General features: G+C 48.1%; 1 protein-coding gene and 1 pseudogene across 2 annotated transcripts in view; both read left to right on the top strand.

Moving 5' to 3' along the window:
* Galnt14 (polypeptide N-acetylgalactosaminyltransferase 14) overlaps window positions 1-22,145 on the top strand; it is a 222,781-nt gene that overhangs the window by 53,579 nt on the left and 147,057 nt on the right. The window contains exon 1 of one of the 2 annotated variants that reach the window (XM_046441581.1): window positions 7,449-7,472. The exons of the other annotated variant lie outside the window; for it this stretch is intronic. Coding sequence (XP_046297537.1) covers window positions 7,464-7,472 — 9 coding nt within the window. The 5' untranslated portion in view covers window positions 7,449-7,463. Of the gene's footprint in view, window positions 1-7,448; window positions 7,473-22,145 lie in introns of those variants that run through there. 2 annotated transcript variants of the gene reach the window in all.
* On the top strand, window positions 11,772-12,689 carry LOC131424087 (ubiquitin-ribosomal protein eL40 fusion protein-like; annotated as a pseudogene).

The following is a 22,145-nucleotide window of genomic DNA, read 5'->3' as shown; positions in this document are numbered from 1 at the left end:
AAGTAGCTCCGAGAAGGCAGAGAGGAGCCAGTTAACTCACCTGATCAACTCTTGCATGGTTCTGTTTCCCTGAACTCCAAGTTCATGCTTCCAGCCTCCTGCTGGGGTTGCCCAAATCTTATTCTGGTTCTATAAACTGGTTTTCTTCAAGCCTCTGCTTTGTCCAGGTCTCTGACTTTCAGCCTTTCTTGGACGGTGACCCATTGACTGTTACAATCCCTGGTGACTGAGGCCAGCCTTGTTCCTGATTTCTTTCATCCCAGAATTCTGAAAGAGCCTGAAGTGCTGAGTTTGAACTCCTATCACTGAGCCTTGGCCTTCACACCTGTTCTCTGAATCCCATGACCCTTGACCCCGCCTGCTGCCCACAGCCTAACCTACTTTTATGCATTCTCTATCCATCAGGAAGCTTTCTTCTTCTCTGTTGCTGGGACCGTCTGCAGCCTCCTGACCATCCAGGACTTTGCTTGAGCCCAGGTCTTGGCATCGTTGGGACAGTTGGCCAGCCTCTTTTTAATTATAATTGGTGCTTGGGTGGCCTTAGCAGGATTGTCTGTAGTTGGTCCAAGTTTGTAGAAGCCTTTGCTCCCTACCCTGTTAAGGTGACATGGGGAACACAACCCTTTCCGTATCCGTTTGAGCATTTTATAACTTGAAGACAGACCACTGAAAATAACACCTTGCACTCCAAAGACATGTCTAAGTGACTTTTGGATAGGGTGGGCTCGATTAAAATCAAATTGATTCAAATCATGATTTGAATCGCTAGTCAGGAAGAGTCGATTAAATCAATACTCTCCCTTCAAAAATGCATTCGTTTTTGATATAATTTTAATGCACAGGCTTCACAACTCTGACAGAGATAGATGTGGTTTTCATTTTTAGAAGTTACATACCATGCATTTTTAAGCTGTGATTTATTTTGACATTTCGTTGAATCAATTTTGCAGCCACGCCTGAGTCGTGAGTGATGACTTGGTTATTTTATTTACCAAAGCTAATCAAACAAATGTGTATAATTTTCCCAACAAAATAAGCATGTGCACTTTTGAATGTTTAACTATTTTTTGCTGTAAATGTAAAAATGTGTTTTTGCTGAGATAAATTAGACTGTTTCAGGCAGATCCAACCCCAAACACTCGTACTAGTGTATTTTGGAGTTAACCCAGTCTTTATCTTTCCATGCTGCTTATTTACATGTTAGAAATGAAAGGGAAGCTTTTCTACTTGTAGAAAACAAATTTTAAGTTTAGGCAGAATTACAGTACTCTTCTTTCTACATGTGGAGAAGAAATAGCTATAATTACAAACTTGACATTTGTCTTAATCATTGTTGCAAATCCAATGTTCTTGACCTCTGTCAGCTGATTGGTGTAACCTCGTAAAGCCTTATCAGCATCTTCTGTGATTAACTGATCCTTAACATATCTGAAACAAAATTTTCTTCACTGGGATCAGTTAGTTGGATTTTGTTTTCAAAAAGTCTTTTCACAATAAACCAAACATTTGGCATCAGGTCTGATCTTAGGTAGGGTGGTATCATGGAAGGGCACACTTCTTTTGTTACATCAGCCGTAGTGTTGGGAGGGACCCTTACGCCTTGAGAGGTCCAAAGAATCTAAAGAATTGTCTGAGCCAGCTTCTGGCGTCAACCATGACTTATCTTAGTACAGGGCCACCTGTCTACCTGCTGGGGAGCCATCATCTTTCAAGTTTATTAGGGTGCCCCTGGTTTTGTTTTCCTAGGACTTAGAGAACAGATAAACTTTGTTTCATTCCCTTCATGGACTGTAAAGGGCAGGGAATCCTAACACAGGGTAGGAAAGAACACAGGCATTTCTAGTCCCATCTTCAAATGAACTCTTTAACATAAAAATTAAGTGGCTTGAACAAGTCACAAAGCCTGAGATGAGAACCATGCCCTCTGAGACTCCCAGAACGGGATGTTTCTTGGAATAAATCATTCTTGGATTTGGGTCATTTCTCCTTCTTTTCTTCCTCCCTGCAAAGTAATTATTTTTTAAAAAAATGTTTTTCATACACCCACCTCATGTTTATTGTTCATCTATGGCTGACCTTTGCTGGACTTTGCAGAGCTGCATTTAGAGTCATGGTGGAGTGGACACCACATAGCTCTCCAGTAAGAATGCATATTTAGCAAATGAAAATAGAGTAAGTCCAGTTAAATTTGAATTTTAGACAGTGAATTGTTTTTTTTAAAAAATATAAGTATGTCTCCTGTCATATTTAGGATATACTTATATTAAAAATTAATGTTTATCTAAAATTCAAACATGACCTCGTGTCTTGCATTTTACCTGACAATCCTGATCTCCCTATTATTCAGAGTAATGTGTTCTGTTTGGTTTCCCACTGCTGACCTGGAGGAACTGAATAACATAGTCCACTTTTTAACTATCCAGACCCACTCAAGTTAATTTTTTCCCTGCATAGTCTGCTTTTTTGTGTCCTTTTCATTAAAAAAAAAAACTTCTTTTCATCAGCTCTGGTTTTGCATTGTTCTCATTAATTCACACTATTGCTGCCATTTGAGTGGGCATCCTGACACTTGCAGGGTTTATGCTTGCTTAAGCCAACCTGGGAAGGCACCAGGTTGCAGGGGACTAGTCAAAACCAGGATGGCTGGAGGTTGGAGCAGGGCCCACCCCAGATTTTCCTGGGTGCACTAAGAGGGCTCGACTTCCAGGGGTGACCGCCACGGGGGAGCAGCCATGATAGGGGCTAAATGACAAAAAATGTGCCCAGGGTGGAGACCTTTTTGGTGCTGTGGGACCCTGTGTGGATGAAGAAGCCGTAGGGTGCTCTTGCAGGATGCCATCACTTTGCTGGTCAATGGGAGCCTCACCCAGAAGCTATCATCCCTCAGAGTGTGACTTTCTAATCAGGAGAATCTCTTCCTGTCCATCTGTCTTTCCTCTTGATGTGGAGCCTGGGTGATGTCATTTGGTTCACACTGCTAGTGTCCCAAAGGAGTGGTCATCTGAGCCAAATATCATTGCACACATCTCCATGTCTTACTCCTTTATTTTCTAGAATTGAAGAGTCAGGAAGAGTCTGCACCCTGCTCTGGAGCCAATGTGGCTGGCTGACCAGGAGCCCTACTTTGCTCTGCCTGTGTCCTCCCTTGCCTCCTTCTTAGCCCCTGACATTCTCTGATGCTGATGGCTCCTCTACTTTCCTGGGGTCCCACCACTTCTGTGCCCTGATGCTCCATGTGGTCCTGAGAGCTGTCTGCTCTGGCTCTCCTGCAGGGCTGACGCCAGGAGAGCTCCCAACAGCCCTGCTCAGCACAGGGTGAGTGGGACTAATGGATCAGATCCAATTGGTGGGAAGAGAGACCTTTCCCGAATCCGCCTAGAACTGCTTTGATGAGGAATTCAGACTTAGGTCCTCTATTCTAAAGCCACTTAGCTGTCTTTAACTCGGGACACAATTTTCTGGTAACCCTTGAAACAATGGGGTTTTCTTATCAATCTATGTTCCCTTAATAAGGAAAAGGCTGATTAAGTTGGGGGCGGGGCCTGACCAGGTGAAATTAGGATTGTCTAAGGTTATCAAATCTAATTAACATTTTCCCAGCCTTGCTGAAGCCCCGAAAGTTGTCCAGGAGGATCTAAATTACCGTGCGCGTTTTCTCCTCCTAATGAGCCTGAACTTTCCCTGCCGGAGCTTAAGCCTGATGCTTTTCTGCTGTTGTCCCTGTTGACTAATGAATGTAATTGGTCCTGGGCTTTTTTCCAGCCTCCTCATTTCACAACCAGCACTGTCTCCACTGAAGCCAGTCTTTTCTCAAGATCACCCTGCCCCTTCAACTGTCCCTCCTGCCCGTTCACCTCTGGCACACAGCAATGTACCCAGCATCTTCTTCCATCGCTCCCAGCTCCTGGCCTGCCCTGGTCTCTCTCTTGCACAGGGTCAGGCTCCGCAGCCCCCTTTGTCACCCGGTGTACACTTGCCCCTGGACGCTACATGATAAATCTTGATCAGGTGCCTCAGACAGCCCCAAACTGCCCGTTAACCTTGACCGTAACTGGAAAGCTGTGCACAGATGCCGGAAAACAGGAAGGGCTGCAGCTCCCCTGACTGTGGAATGGAGCCCCAAATGGTGGAGGAGTGTGTATGTGCTGCCGCTGCTCAGAGAAAAGGAGGCTCGATTGCAGACCAATAAGGAGGGAAGTAAAGATCTGGGGGATTCTGAAAAAGGGTCTCCAGGGCATTTTCAATGTCATTATTGGATGATGTCACTGTTTCTTTTTTACTTTAAATTTTATTTGACAAAGTAAGCTTTCGTTTGCTAATGGAAGTCTTGGACTTATCAGACAAGATTAGTATCTTTGGATTTTGGTAACAGGAATGGAGATGGGGAAAGAAATGTTTAGAGAGGAGGAAATATTTCCTGAGATGATCAAAAGGAAAAGAAGGACAGAGTTAAAGAGCGAGACAGGGGGCTGGGGCTGTGGCTCAGTGGTGGAGTGCTCACCTAGCATGTGTGAGGCCGTGGGTTTGATCCTCAGCACCACATAAAAATAAATAAATAAATAAAATAAAGGCATTGTGTCCATAATACGGCCCCAGCTGAACTGTGAAAGGTCTAAGATCAGATCCAACTGGTGGGAAAAGGGATTGTGTTAGATTTCATGAACTTCTCAAGAACTAGTGCTGAAAAGAAACCATGGGAAGACCTATTGGCTTGCAATTAAATGAGGTTCTTTAATAACCGGATCATCCTTTGAATACTCAACTTTCATGACCTTGGGCATCTCACTTAGCCCAACTCTGTACCCAGGTTCCTCACCTGTAAAATGGGTCTAGTAATGCCAGTCTCTTGTCATTGTGAGTGTCAAGGGAGATGATGTTTGTAATATCTTAGCACATTTTCTGTGACATCCAATAAAAGTTGCAGTTATAAGACTCATTAATACAAAAAACAGCAGTAACCATTAATCTTTCCTGAAAATTCTACAATTCGTGCTGTTGTCACAGGGATAGGGTAGCATTGTGTAAAACCCAGCACTTGGTAGGAAGCTTGAAAGGAACGTGTGTGACTATGGCTGGGACTGTGACTTTCTAGCTGCAGTGACCTGACCTCCCTGTCCATCCTGGCTAGTCTTAGTTTGCACCTGTTATCCCAGAGCAGGGCCTCTTTTTCATTCATAAAAGCATTCCTGTTTGGATGATAAATCGTGCCATGTCCTACCTATGGCTCTTATTGTCTAAATAAGTAAGACAGTATTATTGCATTATTCAGTTTCCGATTTTCTCAGATAGATGATGAGTTTCTTGAGACCACTAAATAATGTGTGTAAATATGTGTGCACCGCCCCCCAGGTAGTGTTCCTTTTGCATTTTTACTCATGTTTCAGCTGTGCTCATCACAGAGATGTTGGTGACCTCTTTCTATACCTTATCTTTCTGGGACTCTACCCCCTGTTTGCTGATCAGTGGGCCGCTCCCAAAAGGGGATCTCCTCAGGATGGGGCGGGGGCTAATAGGAGGAGTGGAGACAGCATTCACAGGAGCAGAGTGGGCTCTGAAGTGTGGCACTGTGGAAGGAGAGCATGGATTGGCATCCTTGTCTGTCACTTAGGAGCCCTAGGCTTCTGGGCCAATCAGTGAACGTTGAGTTCCATTTCTCACATACAGAGAATGTGGCTCATAAAAATAGACGTTGAAATCCTGTTAGAAGGATTGCATTGTGCTCCAGGAGTCCAGGAAGTGCCATCTCAGAACAGGACACTTTGTATGCTGATTGTTTTGAACCAGGGCATTGGAGGAACAGCAGACGCAGGCAGAAGCTCACTCTGCACTCCCTTTATCTGCTGGAAGATGGATCCTCCAGAGAAACCAGTGGAGAGACGCGCCTCCCAGGGAATTTTGTCCACTTGGGCAGGGTAACAGTATCTCAGGAGAGGCCACTTGGATTGACAGCATGCCCAGGTAGCTGTTGTCCCAGGCTCTCACCCTTTCTTCTGAGAGCTCATTTATCTTTTGCCACACCATTTACTCCCCCCTCCGTTGCCTATTTCTCCTTTCCTTCTTCTATGAAGAGATCTAGGGACTTCTAGACCTCAATGGGCTTTGAGTGTTCACTTTTTCCTTCATGCGATCCCCCTGGGCACAGGAGGCACTAGTATGCTTTTTCTCCTGTTAATCTGCCTACTGTTGGTTTATTTTGTACACTCGACTGTTAAGCTCTCAAAGGATAGAGGGAATATTTCTCCACCCCTACAACATGATGCCTGGCTATAATGGGTGCTCAATAAGAGGTAGACTTATTGAGACTCTCTAAGAATTTGGGAAGCATCACATCCCTGCCTCCCCCTACTCAATACTCTTCTCTGGCTCTTCCAGCTGTTCTTTGTGCACAGTGAATTCCAGGGCTGTTGTTGACCTGGATCTGCTGTGGGTAAGACAGATTCTGTCTGGGTGGGAGGATTGGTGAAGTGAGTGTCAGACTTGATACTAGGCTTGGAGAATTCTCTGCTAAACTAGATGTGGACTCAGCTCTTAGCGAGTCCCACAGCTGTGAGAATTGTTTCTAAGGGGCTTCAGAAAAATCTCTCTCCCAAATTCATGCATATGTCTGCAGAACCTGACAGAATGCAGAGCCCAGTGTGGAGGAAGGGTCTTCTTAACTGTGTGCTTTGAACTTCCTGTCTGCCTTGAAATGAAATCATGCTATTCAAATGGAATATTTGTGATTAAATTATCAATTCAATAGTGAAAGGAAAAGGAGTGGCTTGCCAGTCCTGGTGGAGTACATCATCCTGAAAGCGTACAAGGAGCAGCAGCCCCTAATAGCTCTTGTAAACATGCTGTCACTCTCAGGGTTGGGTGCAGGCCAGCAGAAGCCCTCCTGACATGCTCCTCTCTGCTTCTCGGAAGCACTGTGATATCCAGCTGTGACTCACGTTCTGCATCAGTTAAGAAACACTTTTTAAACCCCTGGTCTCTGGGACCGGAGATTGTTTCTGACCTTTTAGAAAAGGCTTCTAAGTGGGGGGAAGCTCAAAAGATGTGTGAGACACATTTGCATGTGGAAGATACATGGGGACAGTCAAAGGAATCCCTGATGTGTGCCCAGTTCTTCATGTATACTGTCACAAATGTTCCCTGCCCCTGGTCCTTGTTAGCTCCATTTTACAGATGAGGAAGCTAAGGTGTGGAGGTCAAGTGACTTCTCCAAGGCCATGCAGCTGAGAGTTGGATGGGGGCTGACTGCAGGCCGTGGTCTCTGGTTGGCACTGTCAGCTGTGTTGGTACTTTAGACCTGTGTTGTCTCCTGCAGTGACCTCCAGCCCTCTATTATCTAATTCCCTTGCACTTCAGGGTCATTGCTCATCCACATTGACCTCTTCCAGGTCCCCAGCTCCCAGACAGCTATTGGCAGTGTCAAATCCAGTTGATGATTATTATGCACAGAGAACTCTGGCCCAAATAGAATGCAGTGGGTAAGTAGCCAGCCAGGCCGAGGACCGTGTGAGGTGTTGGAAAATCTTGGTAAGCCACTACCATCGCTCCCCTGGCTTGTCCTAGTGGTTTCACTAGTGGCCCTTCTGTCTTTTGCCCACAGAGACCAATGATGCTTTAAAATGGGAAGCAGGTCAAACCCTAGCTTATGACCCTCCCACGATAATTTGTCACCTTAAAATAAAATGCATCCCTCATCCAGGCCTCCAGGAGCTAAGCTGCTTCACCTCCAACCTCATGTCTTTCTGGACTTTCCTTCCCTCCCCCTGCACCGGCCCTGCCAGCCCGGGCTGGTCCTTGAACTCATACCATGTTGTGCCCCAGGATCTTTGCAGTTGTTCCACCTCCAGGGAGCTGTGTGTTTGATTCTCATTTCACTTTATGCAGAGGCACTTTCCCTTGCACCCACATGCTCTCTCCTTCCTCTCTGCCTTGATTTATTTTTCTTCATAGGGGAAGTAATTTATTTATGTCTCTCCTTTAGAAGGCAAGCTCCATGAGGCCAAAGTCATTGCTGATTTTCTTGGTCATGATGCGTCCCCCATGCCTAGAATGATACCTGCTTGCACTTGGCCTGAAGCACATTTTATATTTACTTAAATATCATGTTTATAACTCACATGTTTTGAGCCCATAAAATCTGCCAGGCTTGGGGCAAAGTTCTCATGTTATTTATACCTCATAAAACCCCATGGAGTGAGTCCTGTAAATATTCCTATTTTGCAGAGAGGGACCCTGGGCCCTGGAGTGTGTGCACATCTTGCCCAAGAGCTCACAGCTGGTTAGCATGGGGAACCAGGGCTGTTTTATTTCAGATCCGAAGTCTTCAAACACTGACCTTGAGTGACCACTTATTGACATCACTCAAACAGTTGGGGGTGGAGTTTTCCCTGCAAAGATTGCCTGTCCCTGTAGTTTCTGGTATTTCCCATGAACTTTGGTATTTCCCTTACCTTTATCTTCTTCCAGGTACCTAGGACTCAACTGTTTAAAAGCAAAAGCCAATTTATCATTGTGTGTAGAGAACATAGGGCTGGAGTAAAGCACAGGTAGGCAATTAGCAAGCCCAGTGTGGGGCAGAGAAGCCATGTGTGGTGGTGGCAGGAGCACTGGCTGGGAGTCTGGTGGTCTAAGCTACCCCGTTGGGTGCATCTCGGCATGGGGTCCCAGTGTGCTGAGCTTCCCTCCCCATCACCCCATCTAGAGGGCTGTGGGGAAGGGAGAGGTTACTGTGTTTCTTTCCATCAAGATGAAGGTTCCTGTTGGAGGGACATATATATGGGTCATATTTGTCTTGGGACCAAATATCCTCTGGGTCTCCTTTGGCTCCAGGAGTCCCAGTCTGTAAGACTGTGGGTCCAGTAGGGAGAAGTGAGAAAGGCAGAATTTTACAAGCAAACCAAAGCCAAGAGTTGTGAAATGATAAGGAAAGAAGGAGAAGATGAAGAGAGAGAAGCCAGGAGGCTGGAGGAGACGAGGATGACACAGAGAGAAGACAGCAAGGACGGAGCAAACAGAAAGAAAGAAAACATGAAGGGAGTGAGGAGAATCATATCTGGGGTGTGTGTGTGTGTGTGTGTGTGTGTGTGTGTGTGTGTAAGTAAAATAACCAAGGTGGAGGAAGGTGCCTGGGAGGGTGGAAGAGGAAGAGATTTGTTATGGTTTGAATCTGGAATATTCCCCAAAGGCTCATGAGTTGAAGGCAGCAATTTCCAGAGGTGGGGCTTTGGGAAAGTGATTGGATCACGAGGGGTCTGACTTCATCAGTGGATTAAACCAGTTGATAGAGTAATAATTTGATTGGACCACTGGGAGGTATGGAGACTATAGGCAGGTGGGGCATGGTTGATAGGTTGCTGGAGGTGTGTTCTGGGGGACCATATGTTGTCCTCGGTCCCTTTTTCCCTACCTTCCTCTGTGTCTCTGTCTCTCTGTCTCTGTCTGTTCGTCTCTCTCTCGGCTTCCTGGCTGCCTTAAGCTGAGCAGCTTTTCTGCACCACCCTTCTGCCATGATGTTCTTCCTGCCCTCTCAGGCTCAGAGGAATGGAGCCAGTAGGCCATGGACTGAATCTCTGAAACTGTGAACCAAAATAAACCTTTCCTCCTCTAAGTTGTTTTTCTCAGATGTTTTGGTCACAGTAATGCAAAGCTGTCTCGCAGGAGCTCCCTCCAGGCCCAGTGCCACCTGCCCCTCCTTTGACCCTGCGGCAGGGGTGGGTGACTGCTGGTGTGTCAGCCTAACACCCACCGTGCTCTTCCTCGGCTCCAACTCTGCATATCCTTCTGTGTTCTTCCCTGCGCCTCTATCTGCTCCCCTTTCTGGTCTTCCTCGTTCTCTCTTCTTTCTCCCACATGTAGCCGATTCCTCCACAGTCTCTTTGTCCCTGGGCACCGTCCTAACCAGTGGTGGTGGAGCCAGCCTCTCCAGGCCCAGGGAGGCCAGCATCTTGGCTGTGCAGCCGGAAATGCCACAGGCCCTGCTCTTTTCATGCTCCTCTACTGTCTTGAAGTGCTTAGTGATTTTGGAACAAGTAGCCCCAGAGCTCAGAAACCCACTTCAGGGTCTGAAGGAACAAGGAGCTGTCAAGATTCAGAGGACAGTGGGAGAGAGGAAGGAGGCTCAGATAAGGAGGGGTTGAGAAGCAGCTTGGAAACCTTGGCTAGCAGATTCCTGGGAGCAGGTGAGCCAGATAATCTGGTAAGGCAGGAGGGCAGGCCAGAGCTTTTGACACAGTGTCAAAAGCTTCAGAGCCTGGGCCACGTTGGATCTGGCTGCATGATGCCCTTCTTCCTGGGGTGGGTTGGGGTGGGGAGGCAGCTGGATCCTCTGTAATCAAGGAAAAGATGTTATTTGACACCATTTTCTGAACAATTTTCTCTATTTTCACCCTTGAGTTCAAATCCACATTGCTGTCCTCGAAGCCACTGGCTGTTCATTGTCCTCTGGGCTTTGTTCAAGAACTAGCTGGAAAAGTTCAAGTCTGGGGAGAACTGGGACTGATGATGGGCCCCTCTTTGGTTGACCCTGGTCTTACTTTAATTTTTCCAAGTTCCAGGAAGCCCTGTACCTTTCTGCTAATAAGGACACGTGGCCCTTCCTGCTCGCACAAGCACAGTGCTCATGCCTGAGTAGGGCCAGCCTCTCTGCATCCTTTAAACATCTAATTACCCAAACTTCCAAATTTGCATTTTTGCAATTGTACGAAAGGTCTTGCATCCATGGACTCAACGATTGGGGCATTCGACTATACACGGATATAACCTGGAAAAAAAAATCCAGACTTCAGGATGTAGGATTTCAAATTAAAATGAGAAGTGTGGTTCCCAGCGTCGCTCTTGTTTGTTTCGGTGGCACTGGCTCGTGGCTGTCAGCTGCCTCTTCTCTTGCACACTGATAAATTGCTGCAGAGCGTTTTCCAGGCTGGTAGGAAATGGATGAGTCACAGGGATTTTGGAGTCTAGCTGCAAGCTTGTTTGAATTCAAGGTAAAATGGACACATGGAAGAAGATTCCTTTCCAGGCAGGGGCTCACCTAAGGCTCACGAACGTGTGTGTGATGGAGGACAGGCCACCTGGGCAAGGCCTGGACGGTGTTGCTATTTCTAGGTTCCTTGTAAAGGATCGCTGGAGCCTACAGGGCCCCCTTTGTAACGCTGAACTGATCTTGCAGGTTTGTTTCTGGGCTCCTTTTAGGAAGCCTGACTTTATAACAGACACCTGGGGAATGAGTGGGTGGTGGAGCAGCCTGACTCAGCCCCTGGAAAAAGGCCTTGGCCTTGGGACTCCACTGTGTGTCCTGCCATGGGGTGGCAGGGTTTCCTGGGACTTCACTGAGGTGGTGACAGTCTCATCTCTTGCCTCCTGGAGGTGCCTGGAGGATGCGTGGAGGGATTCAGGAGGGAGGGGCGGATGGACGGAGGGAGGACTGTGGCCTTGCTGCTGGTGGATTGAGCTGTTCTCCTTTTCCTCACCTGGGGTTGGGCCAGCCTTGGACATCTCTCCTCCCTGTCACCGTGCCTGCTCCTCACTGGGCAGGACAGTCCATCACCCCATTGGGATGTGGGAGACAAACGACAGCAGGAGCGTGGACTGAGCAGGATTAGATAAAACCAAGGAGCTATCACACACACCACCGTGGACAGTCATTTAAAAAGAAATCCATCTCGCCGTTGCCCAGGGCCTTTCCAGAAGAAAAAGATGTTTCCCTATTGTGAGTTTAGCTTTTTCTTCCTGCTGGGTGTCAGTTTCCAGGAAGCTCAGGCTGGGAGCTGTGACCCTGGATGGCCTCAAGTGAGCTCCCCCTGGGGAGGGGGAGGGGGAGGGCTCTGAAGACAGTCTTGCTTGGGCTCAGATCCCCGTGTCAATGCTCACTGCCTTCCTGTCCCCCGGCCAGGTGTTGCTGCACAGGTGTGGCCATTTCCTCATTTGTAAAGGGGTGCAGTAAGAGCATTTGCTTCACAGGGCCACTGTGAAGAATACATGCAGGGAACTCTTTCTCTTCTACGAGGCTCCCGAGCGGCCAATGCAGAGATATAGCAGATCTTTGTGAAGACCCTGGCAGGCAAGAGCATCACCCTTGAAGTTGAGCCCAGTGACACTTTCGAGAATGGCCAAGCCCATATTCAAGACAAGGAGGGCATCCCCCCTGACCAGCTGCGTCTGATATTTGCAGGCAAACAGCCGGAGGTGGCTGCACTTTCTCAGATCACAACATCCAGAAAGTCCACTTGGTGCTTCACGTGCAAGGGCGCATCATTGAGCCTTTCCTGCGCCAGCTTGCCTGGAAGTACAACTGCGACAGGATCATCCATTGCAGGTGCCACGCATGCCTGCACCCCATGCTGTTAGCTGCCACAAGAAGTGTGGCCACACCAACCTCCGCCCCAAGAAGAAGGTCAAGCAAAGCCCCTCTGCTAGCTCCTTTCCCCAGAAGGTGGCCTCCTGCCCAAGCCCCATATATGGCCTTGGGACCTCAATAAAGTTTCCTTTACACTGACTGGAAAAAACAATAAAAGACTAAATGAGGGGATATAACAAAGTGCTTATTATGTAACTGGGATGTGATAAATGATGGCTGTAAGGACCAGAGGGCAGGTATGGGCCACCTCACATGTCTCTGGACAATACACTCCAATATAAACACAGTCCTTGTCACCTTCTGTGATTGGCCTTATAAATAAATGAGAACATTTAATGCAGTTTCTGACACATTGACCTTCTCATTGTCCCATTCCAGAAAGGAAGGCAAAGACAATGCATGGTCCTGATTTTTTTTTTTAAATTGCTTTATTGACATAGAACTTACATACCATCAGATCCACCCATATAAAATGCACAGATCCGTGGTTTCTGTGTTTTCACAGGTCATACAACTCTCACCATAATCTCATTGTAGAACATCCTGGTCCCCCCAGGAGAAATCCTGCACCATTAACACTTGTGCCCCAGCCCCCTACCAGCTCCTGGCAACCACTAATCTGCTTTCTGTCTCCGTAGTTTGCCTCTTTTAGAATCTAGACCTTTCGTATAAACGAAGTATGTGGCCTTTGACTGGCTTCTCTCACTTCCCATGTTTTTGAGGCTCACCCATGTTGTAGCATGAGTCAGCACTTTACTCATTTTTACGGGCAAAGAATGGTCCATCATAGGGTTATTCTACTTATCATTCGCTGGTTGATGGGCAGTTGGGTTATTTCCACCATAAGTGAATGATGCAGTATCGTCAGGGACCCTGTGGTTGCGCTCGCCTACATGTTCAGGAACATCACTCCTGTCCTCTGTCTGGTTTGGATACTTTGGAGGTTGGAGCCTGGAAGGTAGAACGGAATGTCTCTTGTATGTAGACTTTGTCTTTCCTCAGAAGCTTTCCTGGCTGGCCCCAGGGTCCTGATTAGTTTCTACTTTTGGACTTGGAGTCTCTTTCTGGGCAGGGCATTGGGACAGGATGAGGACCCATCTGGAAGCTGGGAATGGAAGTGCCTGAGCTTTGGTTTGGGCACATCAACACCCACAGGAAGAAAGCAGATTTCAGAATTCCAGAAAGCAGATTCACACCTGCAGCCTGTCTGCCTTCTTCTCTCCCGGTCTCAGATCATGGGAGAAGCAACACGGTGTATGCCCACACTTCCTGATTTGCCTTAGCCACTGAGTGACACTGGGTCTATCACTGAGTCCTCCAAGCCTTAATCCTTGTCTGAAAAATGGGGCGACACAAGCCCATTTCATGAATTTGAATGAGAATTTTTAAGTGAGCCTGTGGTAGTGAAAGCAGAGCTCTGTGTCCAGGGAAAGGAGTTTACCCAAGTAGACTCAGGCTCCTTAGTCTTCCCTTAGCCACAGAGATAGGGGCTCCTGACTTTGAAGCCGGGTAAACTCAGGTGTGAAGTGCAGCCTCGGTGACAGAGACACTGTCTCTGGGGATCCTGCCATTTCACAGAAGAACGAGCCATCTGCGTGTGGATCCTTCCTGAGTGTGGGGTCTGTCTGTCTCTACTCTTCTCCAAGGAGGATACTTAAGGAGACATTTGCATCTGTAAATTCCTGGGGACTCCACCCGCAAGCCCATCTCGTGTCCCTGTACCTTCAGACCCATGGTGATGTTCCGGCCTCTTGGGGCCTCCCTGGGGCGTCAGGACTCTCACCCTCTTTGACCCCATGGAGACTTGGGCCTCCTTCCTGGACTCCCTGTGAGGCTGGGAGGCAGGCGGTTCCCACCGCACAGAATGAGAGGTTTGAAGGGCATCTCCTGTGTCCCGCTCACCCTGTCCTCTCCCATGTGACATACCAAACACCACAACCAGAAGGGCAAGGAGCTAGACCAGGCAGAGGTGACACAGATAACACAGCCATCCAGGGATGAAGGTGCCAGGACTGTGGGGCAAAGAGAAAGCTCCTAGGCGGAGACAGAGGCATCATAGGTCCACCGTGTCACGGTCATTGCCAAGATGACAGAGAGCTGGGGTCCACGCACCCCGGGCTGTGCGTGGGGAACATGGGCCTGACTCGAACTGGGAACTGAGTTTTCCGTGGCCTGGGCAGCTTCCCACTCTGACCAGATTTCTCCTTTGTGTTCCTGGAGGGCAGCTCAGGCCAGGAGGCTGGTGGCTGGTGACAAGGGGGTGGCTGGTCTCCGGAGTGCCCACCTGGCCCGGCACCTCGGCATGCCAGCAGCCCAGCCCACAGACTGCTCTGCACATGGCTCTTCACAGAAACCAATATTTGCAGCGGTTTTATCTTTCCGCTGGGGTCCCGGATGATGATGTTGGGGCTGAGATGTACTTCACGTCCGGCTCCTGTCGACACTGCTGGGAGGAGACCTCCTAACAGGCTCCCCGCACGGCCCCCTCCCTGCTTGCTCAGCCCGACTGGCATAAATAAGCCCCTTGTTTCTCTTTCACAAGCAATCTGAGACCCTTGAAGGTGGCTGGAGGCTCCCCCACTCCCGCCTTGCACCCCCTTGCAGCCACAAGGAGTCCTCAGACAGAGCCGGTGAGGAATGGCCACTGTCAAAGCCCAGCCTTGTGCCTCTGGCTGCTGACAGGCTCCTGGGCTCATTACAGCTTCGGAGGGTGCTATGAATTCTTCCTCCGTCTCCCTCAGCAGTGGTGCTCTGGCTCCTACAGGGGCCTAAAATCTGCTCAGCAGAGATGCTGGCTGGGACACAGCATCCCACAGTTTGCTCACGCAGGATGGAAACTTCCTGTGGCAAAAAGGGGAAATGGATCATGGGAAGGGGTCCTTTCATGTGTGTGTATCCTGCTCTCACCTGGGCATCCATAGCTATTGACCCCTTCCTCCCCCAAGTCAACCCTGTGACTGATATAAGATGAGTGATTCAGAAAAGTTGAGCCACTTGCTTTAGGTCACACAGCCAGGGAAAGGATGGGTCAGGATTTGAATATAAACTTGAAGTCCTGCGCTAGTCACCACGTCTGTGGCCTTCCCACAGGGTGAGGTTTTGGCTGCTCGGTGGGGATGTAGTTAAGTTACAAAGCACAGCGACGGCAGAGCTGAAACCCAAACCTGGCTGCCTCCTGCTTCCTGCCTGGTTCTCCACTCTCCCTGGACAGCCAGAGAGGCTTTGTTGGATGCCCAGGGTTTGCTGGACACTTAGTGGGGGTTATTGCCATCTTTTTCAGGTCATAAAGCTTCACAGTGAAATTTGAATGTGACTCCTTCCACCCTGCTTCAGGTCACACGTAATTTTTTCAGTACGATACGGTGAGTGGTACCCATAAATCTGAGACCCCAAGGGAACATTGTCAAGTGGCAGGGTTGGCAGGCATGCAGCAGCCTCTGCTTACCTAGGTCCCTTCTCCTGGCCTCCCACTGGTCCTCACTTGCCCTCCCCAACCCTGCATCTTGCCTGCTGCTCCTTGCCGGCCACTGAGCTGAGCATTTGACCGATTGCATCTGATTTGCCTTAATTCCCTCCACTCTTCTGAAAAATCTTCTTCCCATTTTTCCAATGCAGAACATGGAGCTCAGCCAATGTGGAAGACTCACCTAAGTCCACACCGTGATGAAATCCTGGGGAGGGATTTAGATTGGGCTCCGCGATGCTTTTCTGTCATCTCAGCTTCGTGAGGCAGGAGAGAGGAAGGAGGAGGCTTGGGGAAAGTGTAAAACATCAGATGCTGGCTCTGCCCTCTGGGCCCTGGGGAGCCAAAGCATCATGTAGTTAGAATAATAAAACACAAGTATGAACAGTAATGGGCCCAGGTAGACACGTCCACCATGGATTCTCTGGGAGTCCGGAGCTGGAGGGTCTTCTGAGCCGATCTAAAGAGAGGAACTCCTTTGGGGTCCAACTTCCACCCTTCCTCCTTCCCCTCACCTTCCTCTTCCCCGCAGAGGTTCAGCCAGCCTGACAGCCCGAGCGCTTAATCTGCCGCCCGCGAAGGGGGAGAGGAGACAGATCACCGGGAACCACTCCTGGTTTTTCACTACCCCCTCCCTCCTCACCCTTGTTTATTCTGAAGATCGATACAGACAAAAGAAAAGTTATTCCCGGGAGAGGACCTGGCTATGCAGTTTTAAAAAATGCACTTAGTCCTTCTTCCCCCATCCTCCTTCCCTTCCCTCATCATATTTATTTAAAGCAGAGCCATTTCTGAGAAGTGACAGGGATGCTGATGTTGGATGGTGAGCCCTGGGGGCTCGAGTCCATCTGGCTAGGGACCCATGAGCAGGCGTAGTCTTGTCTGGCCAGATCCAACAGGTTGATCTCCAATTCTGCCAGGGTACTTTGCATAGATTTTGACAAGTACACATCCAGTCTTGGCTCTTGCATGAGTTTATTGACAGACCTGAGAGGTTGAGAATGCACATTAATTTTCGAATGTATTCCCAGCGGAATCCTTTGCGTTTCATTTAGTTCCTAGATATTACTCAGTTAAAAATAGAACTCCTCTGGTTTGGGGGGAACAGGGTTGGGGACACATGCTACATTTCAGTTTTCTTCCTGCACCATGGAAGAAGCAGGGTCTCTGAAGGAGACCTGGAGAGTATCAGAGTGGTTGACCCTGGTGGTGGTTGGTAGATCTGATTCTTTAGGAACTGACCCTCTTATTCTCCTCTCTCTTTTGTGCCTGTGACCGGAGTCTCTAGGGAGCCGGTGAGAGCTGTGTGGGCAGAGATGTTATTTTACTCTTGATTTGTGACCTCACACGCAGTAGGAATGGAGCAGCTGTACCAGTTGTGTTTCAGTCTCCGTTCCCACCAACACCACATCTTTGTAGGAAAAGGAAAAGTTGATAGGAAAGAACCACCACCCACCTGTCTGGATATGACACCTATTTCAAGTTTTAGTGGAGCCATTAATGAACCTTTTCTCTTCTCTTGCCCTTTAAAATAGGGTCTCTCTGTCTTCCAGGGACGAGATGAGAATGTCCCTCATTTTGAAAGTGCCCTCCTATGGAGTTGCCTTCTCGAGTCTTTTCCATCTGGGAAAAAGTATACTTCAGTTACCATTGGCAAGACTTCAAGCCATTCCCCAGAATCTATTGAGAACATTTTGTTTTAGGCACAGTACTAAATGTTGGGGTGTGAATAAATGTAAACCATGTTTGCATTTTTGAGGACAGTGCAGTGTGGGTGGTCACAGTAGGCACCTGGGGGCAGGTGACAGGAAAATGGCAGGTATGGAGAAGACTGTAATAACTTTGTTCTGAAAGGGGCATGAAACTGGGCTTCAGGGCTAAGGAATAAATGATAGAACATTCTGGGCAGGAGGAATAACATGAGCCAACACTTGCAGGTATTTTTATAGTAGTCTGGGAAACTTGGAGTACTGAGTTTGTTGGGGAAAGTAGCTGGAGGTGAAGCTGGTCAGAGAGTTTGGTTGGGAAGCACATATGAGGATGGAATTTATTTCCAGGATGAGAAATTTATAGTCATTACCCAGTGTTAGGACAATCATCCTCATAGCATTTTAGAGGATGGATATTGGAATGAGGAGAAAGGGGTCTCAGTTGTCCTTGGGAATAATAATAGAAGCCCAGACTGAGATGGGATGGTTTCATTCTACACTAGAGGGAGGAAGAGGGTGGGTGTGAGAGTTATTCAGAAGTAGATGGAGTTAGTAAACCCATAGATGGACATGATAATTAAGGAAAAGTTGGACACGGTGGTGCATGCCTGTAATCTCAAAGACTCAGGAGGCTGAGGCAGGAGCATGGCAAGTTCAAAGCCAGCCTCAGTAACTTAGCAAGGCCCTAAACAACTTAGTGGGACTCTGTCTTAAAATAAAACATAAAAAAGGCCTGGGAATGTGGGGTTGTGGCTCAGTGGTACCAGGTACCAAAATACAAACAGATAATAAAAACTAAGGAAGAGCCACATTTCTGGTTTGAGAAACTATGTCAGAGGGGAACTTGGTGTTCAAATTGGGGCTGGGTGGAGCAGGAGCACATTCCACATGGGAGGTGAAGGCAAGGTTGGACACCTTGAGAGTGAGTGGCTCACCTGTCATTCAGATGGGATGTCTGGTGGGGACTTGAGCTTGGGACATAGGCCTGGTTCGTGGGTGATCCCTGACTGCCTGGGTGTGGTTAAGCAATCAGGGACAGCTTGAATATGGAAGAGAAATATGAAGATTAGAAAGGGAAGGGAAAGGAAGATCAGAAGGAATGCAGACAGAAGAGCCAGATGAGACCTGCCTTCTTTAAAAGCCACCTGGAAGGAAGTCTGCAGTTCTCCAAGCAGCCCTAATTGGTCCTGCGGCAATAGGATCCACCACCCTGCCATGCCTTAGAGAAGGGGGGACTGGATGGAAGGCAGGCAACACGCAGGGCCACCAAACAGAGCCAGGTGGTTCTGCAGAATCAATTGTCTCCAGGGCCAGCATCGACTTCCCTTGGAGAGAGGTGACCTGCTGGGCCCTAAGCACCAGAACTAATCGAGAGAGTTGTTTAGCTTAAACATGTTGCCCCAGCTGTGCCGTGGCTGGGCCCCGGGTGTCACGTTGGCAGCCACTAGCCCATTAAAGGTACAGCTACTCTGGTGAGGCACGGCTCTGAGGAGCTGCTATTAACAGCATTTAATAGCAGGACTGTAGTTAATGGTTAGCAAATGTTTTATGAACAGGTTTTTCGTGCTCTGTGAAGGCTGATTCAATTTATTTGGAATGGATTTGCTTTCCCCTATTAAGCTCAGGAGTGTATAATCAGTTCCTTCCCTCTTCTGAAGGGCTTTCTCTGGTGGGAGCAGGACTGTGTCACCCTGGTCCTATTTAAGTGAAATGGCGCCTGTTCTGAAGGAGGCCCTTGATGGCGGGCTTGTGTGTGTGTGCTGGGGGTTGAAGTAGATTGTTGGAAAAGTGGAGACCAGAGTGATTTGTTTCTGGTGGACAGAGAAAGCCTGGAAATGCTGGGTGGTTCTGAGAGATTCTGCCTGACCTGGGACCACCTTGATTCAGGTACAGCTGGTGCCACCCTGGTCTCCTTTGTCCCTGGGCAAGCAAGTCAGCCTTTCTGCCTCTGGTCTCCTCACCTGTGAAGTGCAGCTAATAACATCTGTCTTCCTCTCAGAGGCATTGTAGAAGTTAATGACCATGGAGCATTTAAAAGGCTGTGAGGGGAGGGACTCGGGATGGTGTCGATCTCAAGCATCAAAGAGAATAGGAATTTCCCATCACAAGGGTAGGAAAAATATAATCTGCCATTGTCTTTGTCTATGTTGTTCAAGCTGATATAATAACATACCATAAACTTGGCTTAAGGTCGAGTTGTTTGGGGGAATACCCACTTTCTGGCTTATTCATGCTATCTTCTTGGAGTGTCCTAACATGATGGAAAGGGGTCTCTCTGGATCCTCCTTCATAAGAGCATTCATCCTACTTATGAGGGCTCCATCCCCATGACCTAATCATTACCAAGGACCCCTTCTTGATACCTTCACCTTGGGGAATAGGATTTTTGCATATGAATATGTCTTCTTTGGGAGACCCAAACATTCAGACTGTAGCAGGCATTATCAATGGATCACATGTTAAATTGAATTTCTGATAGTAGTTATTCAGGACGTGTAGCATTTGAGGATAGGTATATGAAATTTTAGATCATTTCTATTTAGAGTAGACATAAGCTGTGGTTTCTGTTTTTAATTCAAGGAGAACTTAGATTGTTTTCTATTTTGTTTCTTTTGTGTGTGTTTTTTTTTTCCTTCATTAATGCCAGATGAGTGAGGAGACACAGCTGCCAAGCTAGTTACTCTCAGCTCTGTAGCCAATGTTAAGAAAACGTTTCCCCTGAGAAATAAAGAGGCTGATATTTTCAACTCACCCACTTGTACTTAAGCATAAGGTGTTTCTTTTTGTCTTTATTTTTGACTGAAATTAATTTTCACTCAACTACACAATTGAACAGAAGCACTCAGTGACGGGTAGGCAGATGACTGTGTCTCTGATGACATTTCTGATTCTCAGTGGAAGGACTTCCTTCTAGCTCCCAGACTACTGGTGGTCAAGAGTTTTGTTGACCCATTTGTTTCTGTCCCCTTAGGTCTTCTGTTAGAGAAGAGTTTGAGACATGGCCCAGAAAACTCAAGGGCTTGGACCAGTTCAGGAGTTTGGCAGCTGTGGGCAAGACTCTGGTCAAGCCTTGTAATATCTGACCGTTCTGTCATCTAGAAAAATAAGTGGTGTCGTGAGGTCTAGTTCATAATGCTGTGGGGGTCAAATGGGGCATTCTATATGAAAACGGTGCATGTGTCAGATGGGAGGGCTCACTGCCAAAGTGGGAAAGGAGGCTGATGGAGAGAGAACCTAGAGAGTGCCCTATAACCCCTAAGCTCCCTGCGCCCTCCCTCCCCTTTCTCCCATGGAGAGTGCCCTGTAGGCTGCCGAGCACTTCCATAGGCCAAAGGCCTGTGAGTACTTTATACCCGCAGAAGACCACCCCTAGACTGAGTCTGGTCAAGGGGTCTAGCAGATCAGTTCACCAGGATCATCAGCAGGATGACCTGTCCTCAGAGCCCATGATCAGTGACAGTCACCAGGAGCTCCTGGGTCCAGGCAGCCTGCTGGCCCCTGCCCCATCTGGTCCTCACAGCTCCTGTGAGGTGGGTACTGCAGTTCCCCTTCCACAGATGGGAAGCCGAGGCTCAGGAGAGACCCTCACTCCATGAAGGTTGTCTCAGCGAGGATCTTGTCATTGGGATCCACTGCAAGAGATGGCAGGACACTCAGGGGCTGTCTCTGAGGGTATTGTGATGAGGGGCTTTTTAAAGATCTGTGCGCAGGGGTGAGGCAGCTCCTCAGGGACCAGCCATGGCGGGAAGCATTTACCACACAGGGCTGGCAGGACGAGCAGGGAAGGGAGCTGGGGCCATCTTGGACCCCAACAGGAGGTGGAACCGCCAAGAAGAGTCAGGGAATAAATCCCCAGCCTTTCTCTCCTTGGGTTTCCTGTCAGTGCCTCCAACTGGCTCTACCCAGCCCTAAACCAGGGTTAGGATTAGGGAGCCCAAGAATGGGTTTGTTGTGGTCGGCTTCCAGGCCCTAGGGCTGGGAAGGAGAGCCCAGACATGGGGAGGTACAAATGGGTGACAGGATATAAGCCCAGGTTCCTGATGTCGAAGTCACCTCAGCACACCTCCATGGCTGAATTGGTGCTTCCCATCCTCAGGTAGAATGTAGTTTTATTGTGGTGATATAAGACTCAAGGGACATGAAAAATAAAGTGCCTAATGATTGTCCTTCTGGTGACCATGGAAGGGTCTCTGCCTTGGTCCTGGAGCTAGGCCCAGTTGCCTCCGTGGTGAAGCCGGTGCCCAAGCTTGGCCTGACTTCACCCTCACACACTGTGGCTGTTGCAAGGGTTTGGAAAGTTTCCCATAGCTGTTGTATTGCTTTTTTTTTTTTTTTCATCTTGTCACTTATCTGAAATTGCAGCAATTATTAGATCTTGTGGGCTAATGAAGAAACATTATGAATTACTATATCACAAGTTTAAAAAATATTTCGAAACACTCTACTTCAGTATCATTTGTTTTCTTTGTAGGAATTTTATATTTATTTGTATTTTATTTTATGCACTGATCGGCATCTTTCTGAGAAGGGGTGCCCAGGCTTCTGGGTGGCACACACACAAGAAAGGCATGGAACCCCTGGGCTGGATGACCTTATACCTTCCATAGGCATGCTGACCTGTAGT

This window comes from Marmota monax, unplaced genomic scaffold, assembly GCF_021218885.2.
Source record: "Marmota monax isolate L192 unplaced genomic scaffold, Marmota_monax_Labrador192_F-V1.1 WCK01_AAM20220418_F8-fsc00010, whole genome shotgun sequence".
Classification (NCBI taxonomy): domain Eukaryota; kingdom Metazoa; phylum Chordata; class Mammalia; order Rodentia; family Sciuridae; genus Marmota; species Marmota monax.
Note: the sequence above shows the minus strand (reverse complement) of the source record. Positions and strands in the feature narration are given on the sequence as shown.